We start from the raw sequence: 24,469 nt of genomic DNA on the forward strand, positions 1-24,469 counted from the left end.
GACAAGGTGATGTTATTTGGCACGATGTTTTCAGTGTCCTTGCATAATCCTGTCAAGTCTGTTCCTTTAGAGATGTGATGTAATATCACTCTTTATTTTATATTCCTGCAGTTATGTCGAGAAACCTCTGACCTGAACTGCTTTTCCTCATTTGAAAGGATCCTATTTATAGTGTTTAATGTTTAAACTATATTGAGCTGTAAGGTCATTTTTCCTCATGAAAAAATGTGACACATAAAGAAAGAATACAGTGCAATACATCTAGTGACATTTAATAAAACATCTGTTTTTCTTAAATTGCCCACACATTACTGTTTTTTTCTTTAGTGCTAGTGTTGGCGAACGCACACTTTAAAAGGATCTTTGAACGTGTACTTAACATCTCTGTACTGATGGGGATTGCTGATAAAGGAAACGCACTGTATCACACACAGTCTTAAGACCACAGTCATACATCCCTGTGCTTACATCTTCTCTAACTTTCTGCAGTGTGTGTGCGGGCTTGTTTAGCTGAATTTCAGAGACAAAATTATTTGTGTAGGCGATGGTTTAGTTTCAGTCTGTAGTAGATATAATTAGCCTCATATAACACATTGGAAAATTGCTTGTTCTCAGTTAGATAACCAAGTAAATTTATGTGAGTATTTATGTGGCTTTGTATGCTGTATTTCGGCAACAAAATTGTCCCCTACATAGCACAATCTGATAAAATTTCCCCTTTGGGGACATTTTGGGACATACTCATTAGAAGAAATTACTTAAACAACTTAAAAAAAAAAAAACGTGAAATTCTAAAGATTTGAAATGATTGCTTTTAGGGAAAGGTTTCAGCATACCAGGTAGTATTTGTAAAATATCCTTATATAAAAATAACATGGTATGTGTGTGTGTGTGTGTGTGTGTGTGTGTGTGTGTGTGTGTGTGTGTGTGTGTGTGTGTGTGTGTGTGTGTGTGTGTGTGTGAGACATGTTCACCCATCAGAATGTACCCATTAAATATGATTATATTTCTTGAGGTCGTGTGGTAATGGAACATAGAAACATTATCTCAGTGACATCTTATGTAATGCATGATAAGAGAATCAATAAAGAAGCATCGCTGTAGCTGCGTTCTGTCATCTGGGGTTTCTAAATTTAGCCAGGATCATATTTTATCGTGACCCTGTTGTCTATAAAGGAAGGTCTTTGTTCTGTGTGTGGTTTTATGTCTATATGCATGTTGTTCTCAGTTAAAGCACATGACTGTGCTAAAACACACACAATGTGCTGAAAGATAGAGGGTCGGGATGTTCAAACTCACAGGTGTTGGTCAAAAAGTGTTTTTTCTCTCTCTTGCAACTTTGATGTAACAAGCACATTATTTACAAACGTAGATATGAATTTTCATATTTGCTTTACATACTTATCTTTATTCTTATCTTTTTTAACTTGTAAAAATCAGACCTGACAGCTCAAATGATGAAATTATTATAAACTATTTTTAATATTTTTATAAAGCTTAATAATTAGCACCTTGGTATCATGCCATGAGAATGAGTCTTTATATTAGCGCTGCACATGGTTTCTAAAAAAGTTGATTTTTTTTATATTTTAGGTGTTACCTATTGAAGTATTTTTTAGGGATGCACCGTTAGGATTTTTTTAGGCTGATACCGATACCGATTTAAACAGACAACTTCTTGCTGATACCGATGCCGATATTAAACACTTATATACAATACTATACAGTTGGTCTATTAGCTAGTTTATTTCTGCATCAAATTATTTTTACTGAACATGGATTGGATCTAATTAACATTCAACTGAGCAACATAATAAGAGAGGCATGAATTAAGCTAAAACAAATATAATAAGACAGCATGACAACCTTCAAAGGTGGTTTTTGCTATTCAGCATTTATTTTATTAACAACATTAACTCATTTTTTACATATAATGGATTTCTTTATGCAGTTAATTAATAAACAATCGGTATCGGCCTTTCTCGTGCTATTGCCGATATGCCGATGGTTTCAAATTCATAAAAAATCGGCCGATAAATATCGGTGGCCGATACATCGGTGCATCACTAGTATTTTTTTTTATTTTTCACCTTAAATTTTTTTGACGAGTTGTCTGGTCAATTGCGGGGAAAGAGTTAAAGGGATAGTTCAGCCAAAAATGAAAATTACCCCATGATCTACTCACCCTGAAGTCACCCAAGTTACTTAAGGGCTCATTATAGTTGTGCGTACGTGCTACGACATAGGATACGCGTCGGTTTTCTTGTATACTTCTGCGTCGTCGTCCGCTTCGACGTGCAAACAGACATGCAGACTGCTGGTAGGCAGTATCCACGCGTGTAACCACAGTAGCAGCGTGACCGTCATTGAAGAAGCAGCTAAGCTAGTTTAACCAACAAACAAAAAGAAACAGCAGCTTGTTGTGTATGTTTTGAGATGACCAGCAGGGATAAAAAGTAAATAAACATAGACTTTTGTTGCAGTTTTAGCTACATCACTCCTCAACTTGGCCCATCTTTGTTCTCATCGTCGCAAACAAAAAACCTATTACGCAGTTTTTTTTACCCCGACGGTAGGGGTTCTAGTCGACCAATCACAGCCGTGTAGAACTGATGCGCTGTAAAAAAAATTTGGCGAGGTTCACGTCAGGCTATGCAGAAGCTACGAATAACCTACGGCGTAGACCTTACACACGACTGTAAATTGGACATTATGTCCATCCTTTTCATACGAACACATACTGTATTCAGATATTTTTGAAAAGGTCCTAGCTCTTCCAATCTTTATAATAAATGTGGGGTATATGGGGTCCGCTCCTTCAAGTCCAAAGAATGTGCATCCATCATTCGCAAAAGTAATCAACACGGCTCCAGAAGATAAATAAAGGCCTTTTAAGGGTAATTGATGCAAATTTGTAAGATAAACATACATATTTAAAACTTTACAAACGAAATAACTTGCCTCTGATAACGCCGCCATCTTAGGGCCCGTTCACACATCGAGTTCTTGTCACATGACCTGTAGTGTGCTTGCGGCATTCTAAAAAGTTGAAATGTTTTTAACTCGATGCAGTCGCGTCCGCATCCCTTCCATTATGAGCACACATACCGTGCGCCTACATTTTAAATAAAAAACAAAAAATGTGAACGGCCCCTTAGACTCCTCCGCGTTGTTTTGCTCCCTGCTCTGTGCCTCCGCCCTCCGCATATGTAAAGTGCGTATGCACAAATTGGATTTGAAGAAGCGGACCTCATATTCATTTATTATAAAGATTGGAAGAGCTACATTTTCAACAATATCTGAATTTGTGTTTGTATGAATACGATGGACATAGGGATGCTCATATCAGTTAATTTTCCGACCGACAACCGTAGCTTCTAAACCGAGCATTAACCGTTAACTTATAAGATTTTAATATGAAATTGTCATTGAGTAAAAATACAGTTGACGGTTGTCTGTGAACTAGTAAAAACAAAAGATTTAATTTGAACGTGCAAACAGCAGCGACAAATCAACAACAGAACCAGGATTTATACATTATCAGATATTCACGCAACATTACCTTATTAAAAAGCACGCGATCAGTCCAGAGGATTAATATCCAAAAAGGGCAGATTGTCTCCGTTTCATCTACCACAGTGGTCATTTCTAAAGCAGGATGCTTTTCAGAAAGTTTTGCTTTTGCGTCGTCTTTCTCCGTTTGTGCAAAAAGAGAGATGTTTATGGTTAGGGTCAGAGGCCATCAGCGAACGTCTGTCTCCGTTCAGCTTCCAAACACGCATACAAATGATTTCTCATACAAATGATTACTTTATCAGACCGTCAGGGCAGCAATAATTTGTGTCATTTACAGGACATTCACAAATTAAAGATAGAAAAAGTGGCAAAATGTCTGTCGGCTCATGACGACACGCACCATGTATTAACAAATATTTTTTTATTTTAACTGATAATGTTAATCGTTCATAAATTCTTACCTTCAGTTAACGGTTAAACGGTCAATGTGAGCATCCCGAGATGGACATATGTAACTCTGGTGGCTTCAGGGTGAGTAAATCATGGGGTGATTTTCATTTTTGGCTGAACTATCCCTTTAATAAAAAAATTACAAGAAGTGACAAGTTTTTTCTTCCTTTTATATTTCCACTATTATCCACTAGGAAGCGCTCCTACCCAACTTATAAAACATGGAAGCATCCACTGATCTAAAATCAGTAAAATAGTTTGTGCTTCTGTTAGTTTTGTGTTTATGTCACTGTTTGCATACTGTTTGTGTGTGTTTTAACCCATTGTGGTCTTGGTCACTGTTTTTTAGCTGTGGATCAACAGCAAGATGGAACGTGTTTGTGTGGGTGTGCTTGTGTGTGTGTGTGTGTGTGTGTGTGTGTGTGTGTGTGTGTGTGTGTGTGTGGTTCCTCTGCTTTTGTGTGTGTGTGTGTGTGTGTGTGTGTGTGTGTGTGTGTGTGTGTGCGTGCGCGCGCATTTGAAAGCTTTAATCTCTGTCAGTTTTGCTGCTTGATTGCTGCATGAGTGAATCTAAAAGCTACAGTCTTTCTTTGAAGAGAATATGAGAGAGAGAGAGAGAGAGAGAGAGAGAGAGAGAATACGAAATGCAGCGTGTTGAGTCGATTAAGGATAATTGAGAGACTAGGAAGAAAAATTGCTAGCTTGTTTATAGGCTCAGAACACTGAAGTAAACCATGAAAACTTAGTTTATGATATCATCTCTGTATCGTTTCTGTCCATCACATCATTCCTGTGCGTGCTACATTCCTTAAAGATGAGGGGTGTAATTTTTATAATGTTAAAATTCTTTTTTGTATCCCAGTTAAATGTGCAGAGACAGCTTTACGTAAACCATTCATAGCTCCATTTCCTGAAGAGTGTAAACACTGCGGCTCTGTGTTTGTGTGAGCAGACTGTAGGGCTGGGTGATATATTGACTATAATATATTATTGAGATAATTGTCCTAAAGATGTGAAATTACAGAATATTGCCTATCAAATATTGAATGTGTAAAGATTTTTGTGCCACCAATAGGCAATTTCCCTTCCTGTCTAGATCTCACTAGTAGTACAAATCGTAACTCATTGTTATCAAAATATCAAAAACATTCATCTGGGATGGAACTATTCCTTAGTAGAAATTATACAACAGTTCTTTCTGGTTCTCGAATCTGATTGGCTGAGAGCTATGCGATATTGTGCTAATAACGGCACTGTAACCGCTTCACCTTTCGTATTATTCCACCACCTAGTGAATAGAGGTCCTAAGCAGGCTCATCTCTGAATGGAAAAACACAGACGCGCTGTTTGAATCACTCTCCGTGTGTCTCATTAGTTTACTAGCTCATAAATCAGTCTGTGAATCCCCAATCAGAAGTATTATTCCGTCAAAGATCAGCGCTCTTGGATGTTACGTTACAGTTAATGGGAGAAATGTCTTGTCACATCGTGTGGATTATTAACACTTGGAAAGAGGAATATAAACACTCGTTTTTTTTCTGGAGCTATATTTCTTATCAGAACGCGAAAAACACCGTGGAACTGCAGGTAAGCACCGCAGCTTTTAAATGTGGACATTGATCATTTACTTTATCGTGACGTGACTATTAAAACATGTTATGAGATATCCCCACTGGTATATTTATAAGCAGCATGCAAAAACATCTCTCTGACACTTATAAAAAACCGTTTTGTATAGTACTGACAAGAACAAAGTTTAATAATGATAATCGAGTGCTCGTATCGCGTTAAGAATAAATGAGAAAGCAATAGTAACGTTATACAAGTATAGTTTTATTAATTTTTACCTCGCGCCAAAACAATAACAACACAAAAGACACTAAATATGAATAAAAAAACAAGTACTAGTTTGATCATGACACCAAATACTGCTGATTTGATCTCATTTTGACGATCATAAACAAACAAGGCCAACATGAGAGCCAGGGAATCCCTTTCAGAGATGTAGCCCAGAGAGGGCGGTGGTCAGCGGGGCGAGTGAACACTGACGTCCGCTCATGCTTTGGTTCTCATTCGTACCGAATCTCACTAAGCAAACGTTCAAACAGGCGCTATCTTTACTAATCGACTGCAGATTTAAATATAATACAGATACATTCTCGACTGAACTAATCTTAAAACTACACTTTGTGACCAAGAAACGGTAATATAAAGTGACGGCTTTTCCGTCCATTGAGTTGTTATGAGCTTCAAAGCAGCCGAAAGTTTTACCTGTCAATCTGGCCGCCCTCAAATCCGTGGCGGAAGAAGTAGTTCTCAAACAAAGAGGCTTTTAAAATAACTCCGTTGTTGTTTTCTAGTTTTCGTTTTTCAAACGTGTGCCGTCGAACTGTTGTATAAAAGCAATATCGCTCTCGGAGTCGTGTGATATAGCTCTATATCATCACGGCTGTGATTGCCTCCGGCACTCGGCCTGCGGCCTCGTGCCTCTGGCCTAATCACAGCCGTGATGATATAGAGCTATATCACACTCCTACTCGAGCGATATTGCTTAAGTATAGCATACAGTACCTATTTTGTCTGCTGTGTTCCGGGCTTTGATGAAACCTGTTTGCGTGTCCAACATTACACAAAAGGAAAATGTTTCTGCGCATTTGGATTCCGTGATTCCGTCCGCATTATACGCATCGTGGAAATCATAGGGCCCTACAAATAACTTGCCTCATCTTACTCCACTCCTTCAAATCTAACGTAACTGACACTGTGATTGTAAACCAAGACCGTGTGCAGCATCCGGAAGTGCTTGCGCAACATTACGCACAGTCTTTAAACATTATCGATCACTTATCAAACTGTCATTACCGTTATATATCGTTTATATTGGTAAAATATCGTTATCGAATTATCGCCCAGCACTAAGGTAAATACAGTTTTTAATTCTATGGCACCTTTAAAATTCTGTAAGGGAAATAAATTGTCATTTTATTTGAATAAAACATTTCACAATAAACATAGTTTTACTTAAAGGGGACATTCCATGAAAATCAGACTTTTTCCATGTTTAAGTGCTATAATCGGGTCCCCAGTGCTTCTACCAACCCAGAAAACATGAAAAATAGCAACCCTGTAACTTTGTTTTGGTAAGGCTCTCTCTGCAAGCATGTGAATAAATAGGTCATGCGGATTTCGCTCCCCGCATGACGTAGCTAAGGGCTCTTATTATAATGATACCGCCCCTTCAACTGCGCTATCCAACCATGATGCTACCTCGAGTGCGATAGACAGAGAGAGAAAGAATGACTGACAGCACGACGCGTTTGTATTCCATCAAACACAAACAGGAGCCTACAATCTTATAACTTGTAGTTTTAATAATCTTTCTAAAGATTGAATTAACGTTCTAAAGGATTAACGTTAGTGCAAAAGAGAGAGAGCGAGTGAGCGAACGAACGAGAGAGAGCAACGCGACGGTTCGCTTTCAAGCAAGTTATGTTGTTTAATATGTTTCTCTGAAGTTTATATAAATGAACACGAGGATTAATGCACTGTACGAGACAGAGTGAACAACGCGTATTCACTATCATACACAATAAGTAAATATGTTGTTTAATGTTTCTCTAAAGTTTCAAATGAATGAGGAGTCAAAATAGATGAGAGACTGACAGAAACGCGAATGTGTTCAATATGTGTACACAATAAACTTAAACATGTCATTTGATCTGTTTCTCTAAAGTTTAAGCATTAAACGTGTTGTTTTATTACAGATCATTTAAATGTGCTCGTGTGGTTTGGTCAAAAAGCAAACTTCTGAGTGTTTGTGGACGTGTATTTTATTGTATGCTGAAACTCATTATGCCTGTTTAAAACAAGGGCAGCATGAGACCTTAAGTCTTTATTTTTATTCCACAATGTTCCCCATCTGCTGATAAACATGTATTTAGTATGCATAAAACAGATAATTGACTTTTTAAACTTGTTCAAATTTATAATGCTTAACATCGCTCACTAACTTCTTTCGTGAGAGAATCTCCCTCGATGCTCTGTCAGCTCTACAGCGGGAGCGCTTGAGACTCCGCCCACCTGAGCAGCTCGTTTGGATTTAAAGGGGTACACACAAAAACGGTGCATTTTTGCTCAGCCCCATAAAGTGCCTATTTTAACATGCCACAATAAATTACCTATATGGTAGTTTGAGCTAAAACTTCACATATGTACTCTAGGGACATCAAAGATTTATTTAATATCTTAAAAACGTCATCTGGAATGTCCCCTTTAATTGTATGTAATTAGTTTTAAATGTGCAATGTGTAACATTGTCTCAGAAGATGACACATACTGTGGCGGCTATCATAGCTTCTCTATTTATTTCGAAAGGGAGCAGTAAGCTGTGGACTGAGCCGTTGGTTGCAATTTGCAATCTCACCACTAGATGTCGCTTAAATCTACACACAGCACCTTTAACTGAGACATTAGCCGTTTCTCAATACTAAGTACGCCAAACTCGGACTTGTGTCCTTCGTAGTTCGAACTTGCAAGTTCAGACTCGGAAGAACGAACTCCTAACGCGAAATGCATTATGGGAAACTTTACTGTCATAAGTCCACACAAGTCTCCTCTGATGCATCCTTGATAAAATAGGCGGATCAAGGACACATCCGGGGATTTTATGTAAACTTGGGCTTGATGCGAACTTTGAATTGGAACATTACTTGGGCCGCGACTGATGACGTTTCACAAGTCCACAAGAACGCAAGTACAGACAAGAACGCATATTGAGAAACAGCTATTTTACAAAAAATGAAACTTATTTGTTCAGCTTTGTTTGTTTATATCTGTGTTTTCGTAGTCTACAGCAAATATTTATAATGACTTAATTTCCGCAGAAGCTCAAATAGGCTGCATTGTTACTATATTTAGGGCATATATCAGACCAGAAGTGTATGTTCAATCTTTTACTAATCTCATGTTTCAAATTTAGGACACATTGCTTTACTAATAAGCTGCTTTTTCCTAGCATGCTTTGTGATTGTTGATAGCCAATCAAGTTTTTTGATTTAACCCTTAATGCATTTTAACACAGCAGAATCAGAATTATTGATTTTTCGACAACAGTAGCAATATGTTTTGACTTTTTCTATTTAATTGTTGGGTGTTGTGTTGTCTTGTATAACAGCGGTTTCAGTAATTGCCTTTGGCTGGAAAAGAAGGCGCTGTGTTGATGTGGCTTATTTGCAGATTCTGGAATGAATTAGAAGGCAGTTTTGCTGCCGAGCAGTTCAGAATCTGAAATGTTGATTTATTTACAATGGAAGTGTCTGCCTTGGGTCTTATCATGAAAAATGTAACTTTGGAAATAAAGTTTGATGTACTCTGTAGACGTGCTCGAATTTTCAGAACTTTCACCCCTGCACAAAAACAGCATTAAAACTAATCTTCAAAGATCATAAGAACAAATATAACAATGTGTACAGATGTGATGCTAAGGTTCATCCAAACAGTTGCTAGATTTGTTGTTGGTCGCTTTTTTTGTAAAAAAAAACATAACTAAATAGGTCTAAAGTCACTAAATCTAGCAATAAATTTGGCAAGACTGCCTCAGACACTCTCCGCAAGTAAACCCCACCCGGGGTGGCACCGTGGCTCAGTTGGTAACACTGTAGTGTTGACTCACAGAAAGAAAGTCCCTGGTTCGAGCCCCGACTAGATCAGTTGGCTGTTTGTGTGGAGTTTGCATGTTCTCCCTGTGTCAATGTTGGTTTACTCCTGATACTCTGGTTTCCTCCCAAAGGCCAAAAACATGCAGGTTAGGTGAATTGGAGATGCCAAATTCCCCCTCTCTCACTGTGTGTATGTATCAACCGAGGGGCAACCTTCCGATCTCTCTGATGAAGCCAATACGGAAGTGATTTGAACTGCAATTCATCGACTGGCCGCTGAGGCAGGCTCCAAAAGGGAGTCAATTCCCATAGGCCTCCATGTTAAAATGGCCAACTTTACAGTAGAAAATAATATGTTTACAGCCTAGTACAAAAAGTGTTTTGGTCTGTATAGCTAAGTTTGGGGGGTGAATTTTATTGTAACGCAACCATTTAAATTATATTAAACCTTAAAGTTCTGCATAATTAAGGGTGTGGCCTCTATGCCACTACTGTCACTAGAATCGAGCTAGGGAGGCGTGGTTTCAGCAACCAGCCACCTCTGGTTTACCCATGTCCCGCCTCTTTACCCATTTTCGGTTATCTGCGAGTAATTTGCGATGACGCACGGCCAAGATGCCGACGGCAGGCAACGCCTACTTTAAGCTTCAAAAACGATCTTCAACAACCAGTGGGTGACGTCACAGACACTACGTCAATATTTGTTTTACAGTCTATGGTATTAACTTATTTGGATCAACTTTATAGAGTTCTCACGGTGCATTCACACGGGGCGTAAGAGTTAATGCTTCCCATTCACTTTTAATGGGTGACATCAAGCATTGCAGAACTGAATTGTGGATCAGTCGGCGCCACGCCAGTGCCGTTGCTCGCGGCAGAAGTTGAACATTTCTCAACTTTTCAAGCAGCAATGCGTGCGTCAACCAATCAGTTCGCCTTATGCAAATAACCTAGGCAGAGCCAGCCAATTACGTTTATGGAAGACCGGAGCATGTTTAGCAGCCACTGTGATTGGCTGTTGGCCACGCTTCAGACAAGCCTTCCGTTAAGCGTTAACACTTACGCCCCTTGTGAATGCGCTGTACCCATGAATATAGCCATAGATGCTGGAATGACGTGAACAATAAATATACAAATAAACCCCACCCACTGATTAACATAGAATTTGCATACAAGTGGACTTTGAAAATGAAATTAAAAATCATAAAAGAGAACATAAAATAAAAAGTGAACTTTACCTTTTAATTAGATTTGTTTTCACTATTAAAAAATCTTTTAAAATATGTATTTATAATGTATTTAAGTTTGCCTTTTAATTTTAATATTAGCAGAGTCTTGCCTCAAGGTTGTAGTGAAAATAAAATGTAAAACTATCAATTGCATTTTATTTTTTTTTATTTGACAAGGAAAATGCATTATCACCTTGAAAATGAAAAAAAATAATAATTTTCAATTTTGGCACATACACTGTAAAAAGTGAAAGTTGGATTAACTTAAAAAATACTTTTACAATACAATTGGTAACACTTCAAGTGCACTTCATATGTTGTTGAGGTTCTGCATTAACCCTAACAATGTTTAATATAACTTTAATATCTTGCAAAAAACGATCAATTTCTTTAACAAGACGTCAGTATGTCACCAGGAGTCATGGGGATTACTTTTGTTTTGGATATGTCTGCTTTTTGAGCTCTCAAAGTGGCGGATCTGTTGACTTGCATGAATCACAAATGGGGTTTCTGCAAAATATCTTATTTATTGCTCTAGTAAAGAACAAATGTAAATAAACAGTAAATAAACAACACATTTTTAAAAGAAACAGAATAAGTAAATAAATAAACAAACAGCAACTACCTCTTTTATTATACACTTAACATTATATTAATCGTCCACTTTTAAGGTTTTATACTTTTGCAGAGCAAACTCTATATATCTCACTTAAAGGTGGAAAAGAGGATGTTTGTTTAATACATTTTTGCAATATTACCTGAAACTGTCTTTACTAAATGATAAAAGACTATTTATTAGGCGCACTGAAAGTAATAAAATTAATACAGTGTTTCCTCTAGGATTTTTTTCAGCTGTGGCGGCAGGGGGCGCCCATGATGATTATAAATGTACATTATTTTTTTTAAAAGTAGAATATAGGCTACAGTAAACTAACATGTATTTTTTTTATCATTTTCATGCTGTCATTTACTTTTCCTTATATTTATAGCATATTGCTTTTCTATGTTTGATCTAAAATGTATTTTCTTAAAAAACGTTACATAGCTACGTACGTAGTTCGGATATTTCATTGTAGTTTTAATGTAGTGTGCATTGCAAGTTGTGCTCGTGTTTAGCGTTACAGAGCTGTTGCAAACTCACGCACAGTCCTGTTTGACAATCCGCACCGCTGTGATTGACCGAACATCCATCAGCAGCAATTTTATTTCACACCCGGACCATTTGACATAAAGACCCCGGGCCTGTCACACCGCAAATCGCGCAGTTGAATAGAAACCTTTAACGGTCTTCAGACAGATCTTAAAAACGAGTCGAATTTTGGTCTTGGATGTTAGACCCGCATTTTACCCTTATTGAGTCCCGACCTGCGTCTACAACAAATGACACGTGAATAGTCTATTCTCCAGATCAAATATTATCCGTCTGCCTCAAGTTTCTATTACCAACGTTCTTCTCTTCCACGGGAATAATGTAAGTTTCCTTACAACAGATTCGACTATTAATGTCTTGCAGTCGCATATAAGTAGTATTCAGTATTTAACCTTTTGTTTTTGGACAAATATCATATCATTTAATGTGAAACTTTGTGAGTGTCGATCTAAAGCACAGAAGATTGATTGACAGCTGAGCGGTCAGGAGCGCGCTACTGCGCTTATAGCCTATATTCTGAATAACTAATGACCAGAAAAGTTGATAATATGACTGAGTACAGTGATTCCAAATGAATGTCCAAAAAACTCGTAATATGTTAAATCGAAAGTTTAATAATGTCTTTTCTCGCAGCCCTGCGCTGCGTCCGTGTATATGCGCCGGTGAACATCAAATGCGTGATGACCTTGCACCTTAAATTACCCTAAATTTATAGACATAAAGATAAAAGTAAAACAATATTCGAAACTTCAAATTATGTATTTTTATGTGTGTAAACTCACAATAAGGAGAAAACTATGTGCTTATTTAAAATCATTAAAAACATGACGTGCTTTCTGCTGCTTTGGTCAGCGCGTCACAAAAAAACAGAAACTCAAATACTTTTTTATTCGTTTTGTCAATTTAATTATTAAGTGTAACATATTTCGTATAGGCTTATTTATTTTATTATTATTTCTCAAAACAGAGACGTAGCTTAATCATCCTCTGTTGATTTGAAATCTATTTGTTCATTAAACTAAACCCATGGAAGAAATTATGATACTTTAGGAGATTTATTTATAAATGAGATAACAACGCGAATCCAGAAAGGAGTTTATTTCTAAGACAGCCAGTCTGGCAGGGCGGACATTTCTGTAGCTTTTTTGCGAGCTGCCGCCGTGGGTTTTGTCTAGAAGGGATACAGCAAATGCCGAAAAGTTAAGGATTAGATTTGGAGGTAGGATTATTAGGATGAAAACAGCGGCTCTGGCTAAATGAGATACAAATACATCCTACAATCGTGTGAAATTTTGTGTTTAGAGTTGGGTTTGGTTAAAGGATTAGGATAAAACAGTGCTCATCCAGCGAGATTTCGTTTGCTGTATCCCTTCTATCCAAAACCGCAGGCGTGGCGGGGATGTTTTAGGCATGGCGGGCCGCCACGGTAGAATGTATATAGCGGAAACACTGTAATATATGTCATCTGTGCATAAGGTAGGGCCTTATAAACATCAGCCAATCGTTGATGCAATCATCGCAATCGTCATTGGCCCTCTGGCTTGTCAATCACTGCCATTACGTTTCTTGCGAGAGACGTGCGCGCTCCAGTAACGTTACATGAGTGACGCATGCGCATAGCGCATGAAACTCCGTCTTAAGTTTCGGTTTGTTTTCATTTTCGCTCCTGCTTTCCTCCTCGAATCTGCACCATGGAAGAGAAGAAACCCGAAATAGGACGCAAAAGAAAGAGTTTTTAAGTCGCTGAGAAGAGGAGAAAATTGTCAGAAGAATGTTATCTAACCAGAGTCGTTAGTGGTGAAACATTTAAAAACTGGAGAGCCATGAAGGAACCGATAGGTGTCAGACGCCCCGGTCGCAAAAATACTCCTCGACAGGTAACAGTGATTATTCTTTCTTTGTGGAATAATTATTGTTGTACTGTTATTCAGGTATATCGACGTTGTTCTTGTACTGTAGTTGTAAGTGACCAGTCTGCTACATGCTAGTTGAAATGGGAGTAGCGCCGTCGACTGATCTAACTTTACGTCTTATGTGTTTATTATCATAATCTTTTCACATAATGAATCCACTGACGCGACACAGCATATGTCAGTGGTAAACAAACACTCGTGTTCAAATACTCGTGCACGAGTTATGGAAGGCGTTTCCTAGAAATGAGCTGTGAAGGAGGGAGGCTGTTCTTGCGCATGTGCTTATTTAAAAAACTCAGTAACGGTCTTTGGATTCTCAGTCGGCGGAAACATCCTCTTTTGCGCCTTTAATGGGCTACACGCGATTCTGTACGTAATGTAAACTGCGTGTGAATGCAACCGTCTTAAGGACTCAAATACAAGTTTGACAACCGTATTATGGTACTGTGTGAATGCAGCCCAATTGAAGTACGTTTTTTCACCTTAAATTTTTTATTAAAGTCAGAAACTTTAAGTTGACAAAACTTAAATATTTAAATGTTGCCAATTGAAGAAGTTTTTTAAGTAGATCCAACTTTCACTTTTTACAGTGTATTCTGTTAATGTTTTACTATAATGAAATAGTAAATCTGGTTCTAATTTTCATATTTACAAGTCATTAATTTATTTATTTAAAATTGGCAGAAAAATATGTGGTCGTTAAAGAGGCCAAATTAACATATAACAGGCAAGATGACTAAAGTAAATTTATGCTCACTTAAAGGGATAGTTCACCCAAAAATTAAAATGTTTCACAATGTTCCAAACCTGTATACATTTATTTTACGAAGGAAGATAATGTTTGTAACCAAACCGATCAGAGGCCCTGTTGACTTCCATGGTATTCTTTTTATTCTACTATGGAAGTAAATGGGGTCTCTGATTGGATTTCTTAAAATATCTTTCTTTGTGTTTATCAGAACAAAGAAATTAATACAGGTTTGTAACACACCATGAAAGTGAATAATTGATGACAGAATTTTTTTTTTGGGTGAACTATCCCTTTTAAGCTCTGCCATTTACACGAGAGAGAGAGATCATCCATCCCCTTTTCATTACTTTCAGAAAAAGGCTGTCTGATTGAAATTCTCTCTGATCTATTTTTAAAACAGCTTGATCTGTTTTTTGTTTTTTAATGTGGCGTTATGTCCTCCACTCACAGCTCTAGGGGGTTTAGAGGATGTAACAGAAAAATAAAGTGATTTTGTTTAGTTTAAAGAGCGATGGACCAAACTGTGACCTCCCATGATTGCAGTGGTTTACAAAAAGACATTTTGTTCCCTCTATATAAGCCCATGGTAATATAGAGCACTGTATACGGCTTCAGGAACTATTTTGGACACAACATATTTTCTTTTTTAGGTGAATGTAAACGTAATTTTCCTGGAAAACAAGACTAAGATGATATTATTAAAATAGGATTTTACATATGCATCTAAACCATTTTACTGTACATTTTTTGTGTCTTCACAGAGATAAATGCTCGTTATTATGTGTGGTGCTTTTATTGTGATCATGAGCTATATTTAGCATGTGTAGGTTTGTTGCACGTGTTTGTGTACGTGTCGTGTATTGGAGTGTGAGTTTCCCGCTGAGAAGCTTATGTGTCGTGTTAAAGTGGATGACGCAGGAAGCTTTAAGCCACCTGCTCTCTGTCATTGCAGTAACACCGTTTGGACAGCGCCTCTTAATATTTTTTTATCATATCTGGCTAACAGTGGGTGAAGTTATTTGTAATTTGACGGCATTAGAACGGTGAAATGTTTGTTCGAATAACCATAAGGATAATCTTGTGCTCAACACAGTTTCACAACATCATGATAACACACAGACTAACGTAAACAAACGTGAAGGGGCATGCTGAAAGGGATTGCTCGGATCAACTTCAATGCAAACTGCATTTTTCTTTGCGGACTGAGATTGTTTTTCTCGTGAAGTTTGAATCAACAATTGTACTTTGGTCAAGAAGCTCGCATGCACAAGATGTGATTAAAAACAGAGACAAGTCAGAATGTTGCTTCAGGGATCGGACATGGTAAAAACAGTTTTTTACTGAGTGTTTCCTGTTTCAGTGATATTTGGTAACATCTCTTTTTTTTCTTCTCAGGTGTCTGCAACAGAAGAGCGTTTGGGACCAATGCGTTTAACCCAGGAGCCCATACAGGTAAAGTCCTAATGTTGAGTCTTTAAGCAATTTTATGTGGTACTTCTTAAGTTAGTATTTGGTAACATTTGACTGGTTTGGCTTTGCGTGATTGATAGCACTAGTGTTTAATGATTAAAGATGGATAAAAATGAGGTGTATTGTACATTGACAAATTACTGAGTGTGTTGTGTATAACAAGTTTGTATTTAAACAAGACCGTAAACTCCAGGTAATTTTACTGTGATTAGTGTGCTAGTTTCTTAAAGTGAGACGGATGAAAGTTTCAAATAAGTATTTTTAATCATTGTAGCCTAGGTTAGAAGATTTATAATGTGAAAGGAGTCTGTGACATCAAAATGTAACATTGCAGGGTCTATATACTTTCTTTTTCATGCCATTCCAGCATCTATTGCTATATTCATGGCAAGAACTGGTTAATCCATACACACTAATGGGGAAGCGGCATTTTGGTATCTTCAATTCACCTAACTTGCATGTTTTTGGCCTGTGGGAGGAAACTGGAGTACTTGGAGTAAACCCACAATGACATAGTAAGAACATTCAAACTTTACACAGAAAGGGCACCTGACCTAGCCGGGACTCGAACCGGGGACCTTCTTGCTGTGTGGCAATAGTGCTGTCCCCTGAACCATTGTGCCGCCCATTCTATGTACTAATGAATTATGATGTCACATTATGATCTGATGCTTTATGATGTCACATAGACCTTGAAGTAATGCATTATGATGTCACATAGACACTGCACTGATGCATTGTTGTGATGTCACATAGAGGCTGTTTACACTTGGCATTGACATGCATTTTCGTCAATCGGATCACAAATGGATCCCAGGTGTAAACGGTGTTCAAAACGTTTTGAGCTTGTCCACTTTCAACCACTTTCAACCACAGAGATAGTCGAAAACACTATATATTGGATTGCTTTTGTTGTGTAAATGCAATTTATCTAATCTGAGGTACTGAACACTAAGTTTTACATCTTTTCTGACTTCTGGCACGAACACACAGAGAATGGCGCTATATTAGCTTTTCATTGATTAAACTAAAGAGGCTGATCTCCGCAGTTTCATTTTGCAAGCTTGTGAAAGTTGCACGATCATCTTATTTCATCAATTGCGCTGAAAATTCAAAGAAAGCTCTAACATATGCATGTACAAAACACTGTCCAGCATGTTTACTTACAACTAGGTCTGTCACGATTCTGAAATTTTGTTGACGGTTAATTGTCTAATAAATTGTGCCGATTAGTTTTATTGCTTTAATGTTTAATTCTCATACTTTTTTGGTTTGTTCATGAAATAATTTTACACATTTTACCTGGCAGTAAATGAAGAGTTTGGTTCCAAAACGCAATAAATCCATTTTGACAAATTTCGGTAAAAACGTGTTTTCTATACCAAGAAAGTGACAAAATGAAAACCACTATTTTCTGTTACAAACTTTCCCATAGCATCTTTAGGTTATAAAAACATCAAAAATTCAAATCCATAGCTTGATTTTCAAAGATATATTATAAAAACGAATTATTTTTTTCACAAAATGCAATAAATCCATGACAGTTTTTGTTTCAAAATGCTAGAAATCTATTAATTCAATGTGCAAATGTGTATTCATCTTTGCCATTTTATATTCATTTAGTTGAACAGTTGTACACACTGATAAAAAATAAACATTACACTGAAAAAAAATGATTCATTGAATTTAATCAATTTTTTAAGGTAAGTGGTTGCAATCAATTTGTTTGAGCTACATTTAAACAAAAGTTTTATATTTTATTTTACTTTACTAATATTTTTTGTTTAAATGTAGCTTAAATAAATTGATTGCAACCACTTACCTTAAAAACATTGATTACATTCAATGAATCATTTTTTTCAGTGTAATGTCATTAATCAAAACACTTACTTTGTCATATTAAGATCACTGTCATTGCAGCGTACTTGACGTCGTTGCTTAGCATTTTTCACAGCGATCAGCTGTAAAATGTTTTGGTCCTGCTCAATTTTCGTTGACTTTGAGTAAAATAATGTAAAGTTATTCATAAGATCCTCTGGGATCGATGTGTTAGCATGAGAAACTTGATGCTGTCGGGAGATAAGCACCAGTCTCCCGAGTGCTTCGCGTAAATTATTAGATGTTGATGACAATCTTTCCCGTCACAGAAAACAACCACAGGTTTATCAATGCCATTAAAGTATTATTTTGTTTTGTTTGTTGATCATAAAGTACAAAGTAGATGAGGAAAACTAAGATTCCGTGTACTCAACGCTCCGCCATTGTTTGTTTACATTGCGTGAACGGTGGGCTGTAATTTCAGGAATGGATTTATTGCGTTCTGTGGCGTTTATCGCATTTTGGGAAAAAAGGGAGAAAAGATGACAATAACACGGCGGATATTGGATTTTGCGTAAAATTAATTATTTACTTTTAAATACTGACCTGATATAATACTGATTTTGGCAGTAACTAATTTTTTTCAAATATTACTACACATAACACATAATTAAAAGAAATTATTTCATGAACATATCTTTAAAATCTGAAAATTCAAAGTTTTGCATTATTTCTTTAAATGCTGTTTTTTCCTCTGTATTGAATGGCTTTGCAATATGTTACGTTACACTATCAGTTAAGAAGCGCCATCTATGGTCTCATTTATAAAGGCGCTGCAGCTCCCCCTTGTGTTTTTTAAAGAGATGTGCAATCATTGCGGTGATTTGAAATCATCGGGATGAGGTCAAACAATTGCGTTGAGACGATTATTTAATCATTGTGACAGCCCTACTTGCAACAGAAGCAACTTAGCAGACATAATATTAGTTTGCGTCCATGTAAACTCGTTATTACTCCCGCTCTGACAGCAGAGAGACCCGCCCACAGTCTTGACAGACCACCGGCTCACAGTATTCAGGATAGAAGCCGTCAAAAGTGAACAAAAGAGACGGATTTAAATACCAGGTGTAAACTTGATGTGTCTCTCTCATCCACTTGTGATCCGATCGACGAAAACACATCTTAATACCAAGTGTAAACAGCCCCATAGACCCTGCACTGATGCTTTATGGCACATAGACCCTGCACTGAGCATTGTGATGTCATATAGACCTTGCATTGATGAATTATAATGTCACAAAAATTCTGCATTGATGCATAATGATGTCAAAAAGAGCCTGCACTTCTGCTTTATGATGTCACATAGACCTTCTATTGATGCATTACAGTGTTGGCCGATTTGCCCCATTTTGAGATCGTCCTATCATCAGCCTGTGAGATTGACAACACACAATAGTATCAGGGGGCGGGGCAGTGGTTTACGCATTTATTTACTTATTCATTTTTTACTTATTTATGAAAAGTCATAGGTCTGAGCAAGAGTCCAATTAACTCATTCACCGCCAGCCTTTTTGAGAAAAGTTGCCCACCTGCATTTTTGTGATTTTAACAAAAGTTTCACAAAATTCCTTGCAGGAAAAATTATCTTCTATAAATATATAAACATACAAATTATATCAAATTAAAGAACACACCCTTTGCTTTCAAACAAACAATAAACAAACAAACAAACAAACAAAATGGGGAAAAAACGTTTCATTATATATTTACTTTTTCCACTTAATTTAACCACTGAAATATGGATATTTCTCTTCAAAAATATAACATTTTGAGCAAAAAGCTTAAAAAATTGCGTTTTTGTAAACAAATTTATGTCAGATATCAGACTCAGAATGACTATCAAACATATAGGCAGTTAAAATAAATCTTGAAATCTTTTTAACTTCCGTTTTTGATAAATTCGGTTTTGGCGCCATCCAGTGGATTACACTTTCACTTTGAAATTCGTCCAGAAAGGCATATTATTAGTTAAATATTAACTCATAATTGACGAGATAACTCGTCAATGGCGGGGAATGAGTTAAGTCCACGTGCGTACGAGAAAGCTCCCTCACGCAAAGTGTAGCCCACAAACCCTCTCATACGAGGAAAAGCACGCAATGCTCATGTTAATGTGAAACTATGATGATAATAATAATAACCATTGCCAATTATCGTCATAAAAGCCCGCTATTAGCGAAATGTCTAACGATTCAATTCAATTCAATTTTATTTATATAGCGCTTTTCACAATAGTTAATTGTTTCAAGGCAGCTTTACATTAATAGATGCATGAAAAGCATAGAAAAACGAGCATAGTAATAATGCAACGTACACAGTAAAGTAGTAAGTTAAGCCAAAGGTGGCAGACTCTTCAGGGGATGAAAAAAACCCCTATGAGAAAAACCCTCCTGGCTAGTCCAGGGGGGAAACTCCTAGGAGGGAAAAAACCCTTGAGAGAGATACATATATATTTGTATATATATAAATACTATTGGGGTATGTGAACGGCTAAGCGAATTAAACTGGTTCCGCCGGTGGTCCCTGGTCAGGCATCGGCTGGGCATCTCGTAGAAGGACGGTTAGTAGATCAACGGTGTGATGACCTTCACGGTTGCAGGAACTGGGTCTGTTTGTCTCATTGTCCTCAGGGTTGAGGACGAGACAGGGAGAGAGAAACAGAATCATCGATACACAATATTATCGTCTATTGGCACAATCTTAATGTTTTATGATGTCAAAGAGACCTTACAGTGATGCATTATTATGCCACAGACAGTGAGACAATCCCTTCACTGATGCATTATGATGTGATACTTATGGTGTGTGTTAACCTAATGATTGATAGTAAATTCAGTTAATTTATGTAATTATAAACTCTCCGAAACTCAGATTACAGCTGATGTAACAGAGAGTCAATAGAAATTGATTTTACAAATGAATCACCTGTCATCCTTTTAAGCTCCTTTGGAATTTAATTGAGCTAATGCTAAAAATACCCAACCACACACATACACAATAACAACACATACACACGTTTTTATCTTAGTGGGGGTTTCATTCAGTTGCATTGTTTCATGCTGAGTTGTCCCTTACCTTTATAGACAGTCACATGTGTTTTGAACGACATGTGGGTGAGTGAATTGTAAAACCGAGGCATTTTTGAGAGAAACCCATAATACTGAGTCAGCGTTTACTGCAATTTTATGCACTTAAAGTGTCGATAGAAGCAGTTTGTGAGAGTGTTATGTAACTCTGCCCCCTATGGGATTACATATGATGGCGCAAAGTCAGCCTTCTGGTCGAGGTGGCGGCAACAGAGGTGTCCTGGTCCGTGTGGAATTTCACATCTCGGCTCCATGGTTACACAGTGTTGAACAGGATGAAAGACTGTTGACCTTTCGCACGCACCCACCAACACCACCTCTATCTCTCCCTCTGTCTCTCTCTCGCTCAGGTGTTACTGGTTTTCGCTAAAGAGGACAGTCAGAGCGATGCGTTCTGGTGGGCGTGCGAGCGGGCGGGGTTCAGGTGTAACATCACACGGACACCTGAGTCTGCGGTGGACTGTTTCCTGGACAAACACCACGAGATCATCATTATTGATGGGCGGCACTCGCGGTACTTTGAGGCAGAAGCAGTCTGTCGGTGAGTACAGCCAGCTCTCTCTCTCACACACACACATGCACTATCTATGTCTCTCTCTTTCCTCACTTGTCGTACGCCGCACAACCCGCCATTTGGTTCAGTTTTCCTTTTGAAGGTGAGCAGCAGGCTTGTGCGAAGGGTTATGGGATTGACAGCACTGTGTGCTAGCATTAGGGCAATCTGTTTCATATTTCAAGTGCAGTTTTTTTTAACCGAGACAATTTTTTACAAAAAAGCTTGTTTACATATTTACAGCTGTCATACCGTTTTAGGCCTTATTTTCAAACTTTTGACATGAGTGATGTCTTTGGAAAGTTTCGTTTTTAAACTTTCACATGAGACCTTGCATCAGGTTTTCCATGGCAATTAGGTATTTAAAACCCTGGCATACTTGTGAGGAGAGACTGATACGAGATGAACAAGACCTGAACCGACTTACAGAAAGCTCTTGAGTTTCTTGTAGAATCAATCGCATTGTTTTATATTATTCCTAAAGACTTGAAGGAAACTTTAATTGTTTGGATTAAACATGTACGCACATGTGGAGTAGACATGTACTCTTACCTTCCATAAAATACTCTTGCAATCGCATTACAGTGCCTTAGCAACAGTAGCGGCAGTATTGGTGTAATTAAGACCCACTTAACATTGTCTTCAGATTTTGTATATATAAATGTTTTTCTTGTGTTTTAAACAGAATGATTCGTGTGACCAAGCCTTCCGAACACACGGTTATTCTAGCAGTGGTGCCACAAACGTAAGACCTCATACAACCTCAAAACATTTATCCATTATGTCCACATATGTTATGTGTTTACATCATGAGCTTTGTGTGTCTCTCTTTCAGTCCTTCAGATCAAGAGGAATCTTCTTTTCTTCCTCTTCTCTCTGCTGGCTTTTCCAGAGTGAGTATTTTTACCTTACATTACTCTGGAATCCGGACACGTAACTTACTATAATACTGTAAAAAACAACACATTGGCATTTTCATTTATTCAGTTTCTTTATTGCTGGCTAGAATAAAAAAACACAGTCTTTGATAGCACCAGTGTTAAATTTTTTTTTAAAATTGACCTATAAATAGCTTTTAATGCTGTTGTCACTGAAATGTATATTTGACCCTGGACAAAACCAATCATAAAGATACATTTTTTGAATTTGAGATGTATACGTCATCTGAAAGCTGCATAAAAAGCTCTTTATTGATGTATGGTTTGTTAGGATAGCCGAGATACAACTATTTGAATTTTTTTTATTTTGGAAGTTGTCCGCCAGCATTTTTTGTGATGCTCACAAAAGTTTCACATAATGCCTTCTAGGACTATTTTTTTTCTAAAAATATTATAACATACAAATATATAAAATGAAAGGACAGACTCTCTGCTTTCAAACAAAACAGAACAGAAAAAATTAATCATATCTATACTTTTTCTCTGCTTATAAACTCTTAAAGGCGCAAAAGAGGATGTGTCCGCCGACTGAGAATCCAAAGACCGTTACTGAGTTTTTTAAATAAGCGCATGCGCAAGAACAGCCTCCCTCCTTCACAGCTCATATCTAGGAAACGCCTTCCATAACTCGTGCACGAGTATTTGAACACGAGTGTTTGTTTACCACTGGCATATGCTGTGTCGCGTCAGTGGATTCATTATGTGAAAAGATATGATAATAAACACATAAGACGTAAAGTTAGATCAGTCGACGCTACTCCCATTTCAACTAGCGTGTAGCAGCCTGGTCACTTACAACTACAGTACAAGAACAACGTCGATATACCTGAATAACAGTACAACAATAATTATTCCACAAAGAAAGATAATCACTGTTACCTGTCGAAGAGAATTTTTGCGACCTGCGTGTCTGACACCTCTCTGTTCCTTCTTTGCTCTCCAGTGTTGAAATGTTTCTCCAATAACGACTCTGGTTAGATAACATTCTTCTGACAAATTTCTCCTCTTCTCAGCGACTTAAAAACTCTTTCTTTTGCGTCCTCCTTCGGGTTTCTTCTCTTCCATGGTGCAGATTCGAGGAGGAAAGCAGGAGCGAAAATGAAAATAAACCGAAACTTAAGACGGAGTTTCATGCGCTATGCGCATGCGTCACTCGTGTAACGTTACTGGAGCGCGCACGTCTCTCCCAAGAAACGTAATGGCAGTGATTGACAAGCCAGAGGGCCAATGACGATTGCGATGATTGCATCAACGATTGGCTGATGTTTATAAGGCCCTACCTTATGCACAGATGACATATATTAATTTTATTACTTTCAGTGCGCCTAATAAATAGTCTTTTATCATTTAGTAAAGACAGTTTCAGGTAACATTGCAAAAATGTATTAAACAAACATCCTCTTTTCCACCTTTAAATATGGGTATTTTTCTTAAAAAATAACAAATTAGCAAAAAGCTGAAATAATTGAATTTTGTGAAGGAATTTTGTTAGAGATCAGATTCAGAACGATTATCAAAACATAAAGTTTAAAATTAGTAATTTTTTTTTGCTTCAGTTTTTTATAACTTGGGTAAGTAAGTGCACCATCTAGTGGGTAATTGCCGTATTATAGATTAACATAAAACCTCATCAGGAAATTTTTTTTATCCAAATGTTTACTTTTAATTGACAAGATAACTCGTCAATGGTGGGGAAAGTTAGTCCTTAGCAACACATTAGTAATGATATATACATTTTTGATATATATTTAAAGCAACACTATGTAGTTTTTTTTACCTTTAAATAATGTCCCTAAAATTATTTCATTGATAGAACAACTTTTAACTGGACAAATTGTACTGTTGCTGCAACCTGAGCAGTCTCCTAGCTGCTACAAG

General features: G+C 37.3%; 1 protein-coding gene across 3 annotated transcripts in view; it reads left to right on the forward strand.

The window, feature by feature from the left end:
* pde8b (phosphodiesterase 8B) overlaps positions 1-24,469 on the forward strand; it is a 77,247-nt gene that overhangs the window by 18,790 nt on the left and 33,988 nt on the right. For 2 of the 3 annotated variants that reach the window (XM_055180125.2, XM_055180124.2), the window contains exons 2-5: positions 16,062-16,118; positions 21,451-21,641; positions 22,339-22,398; positions 22,489-22,546. In XM_055180125.2, coding sequence (XP_055036100.2) covers positions 16,062-16,118; positions 21,451-21,641; positions 22,339-22,398; positions 22,489-22,546 — 366 coding nt within the window. Of the gene's footprint in view, positions 1-15,603; positions 15,990-16,061; positions 16,119-21,450; positions 21,642-22,338; positions 22,399-22,488; positions 22,547-24,469 lie in introns of those variants that run through there. The other variant, XM_055180126.2, reaches the window with a different exon arrangement.

Source organism: Misgurnus anguillicaudatus, chromosome 9 (assembly GCF_027580225.2).
Source record: "Misgurnus anguillicaudatus chromosome 9, ASM2758022v2, whole genome shotgun sequence".
Taxonomy (NCBI): Eukaryota; Metazoa; Chordata; class Actinopteri; order Cypriniformes; family Cobitidae; genus Misgurnus; species Misgurnus anguillicaudatus.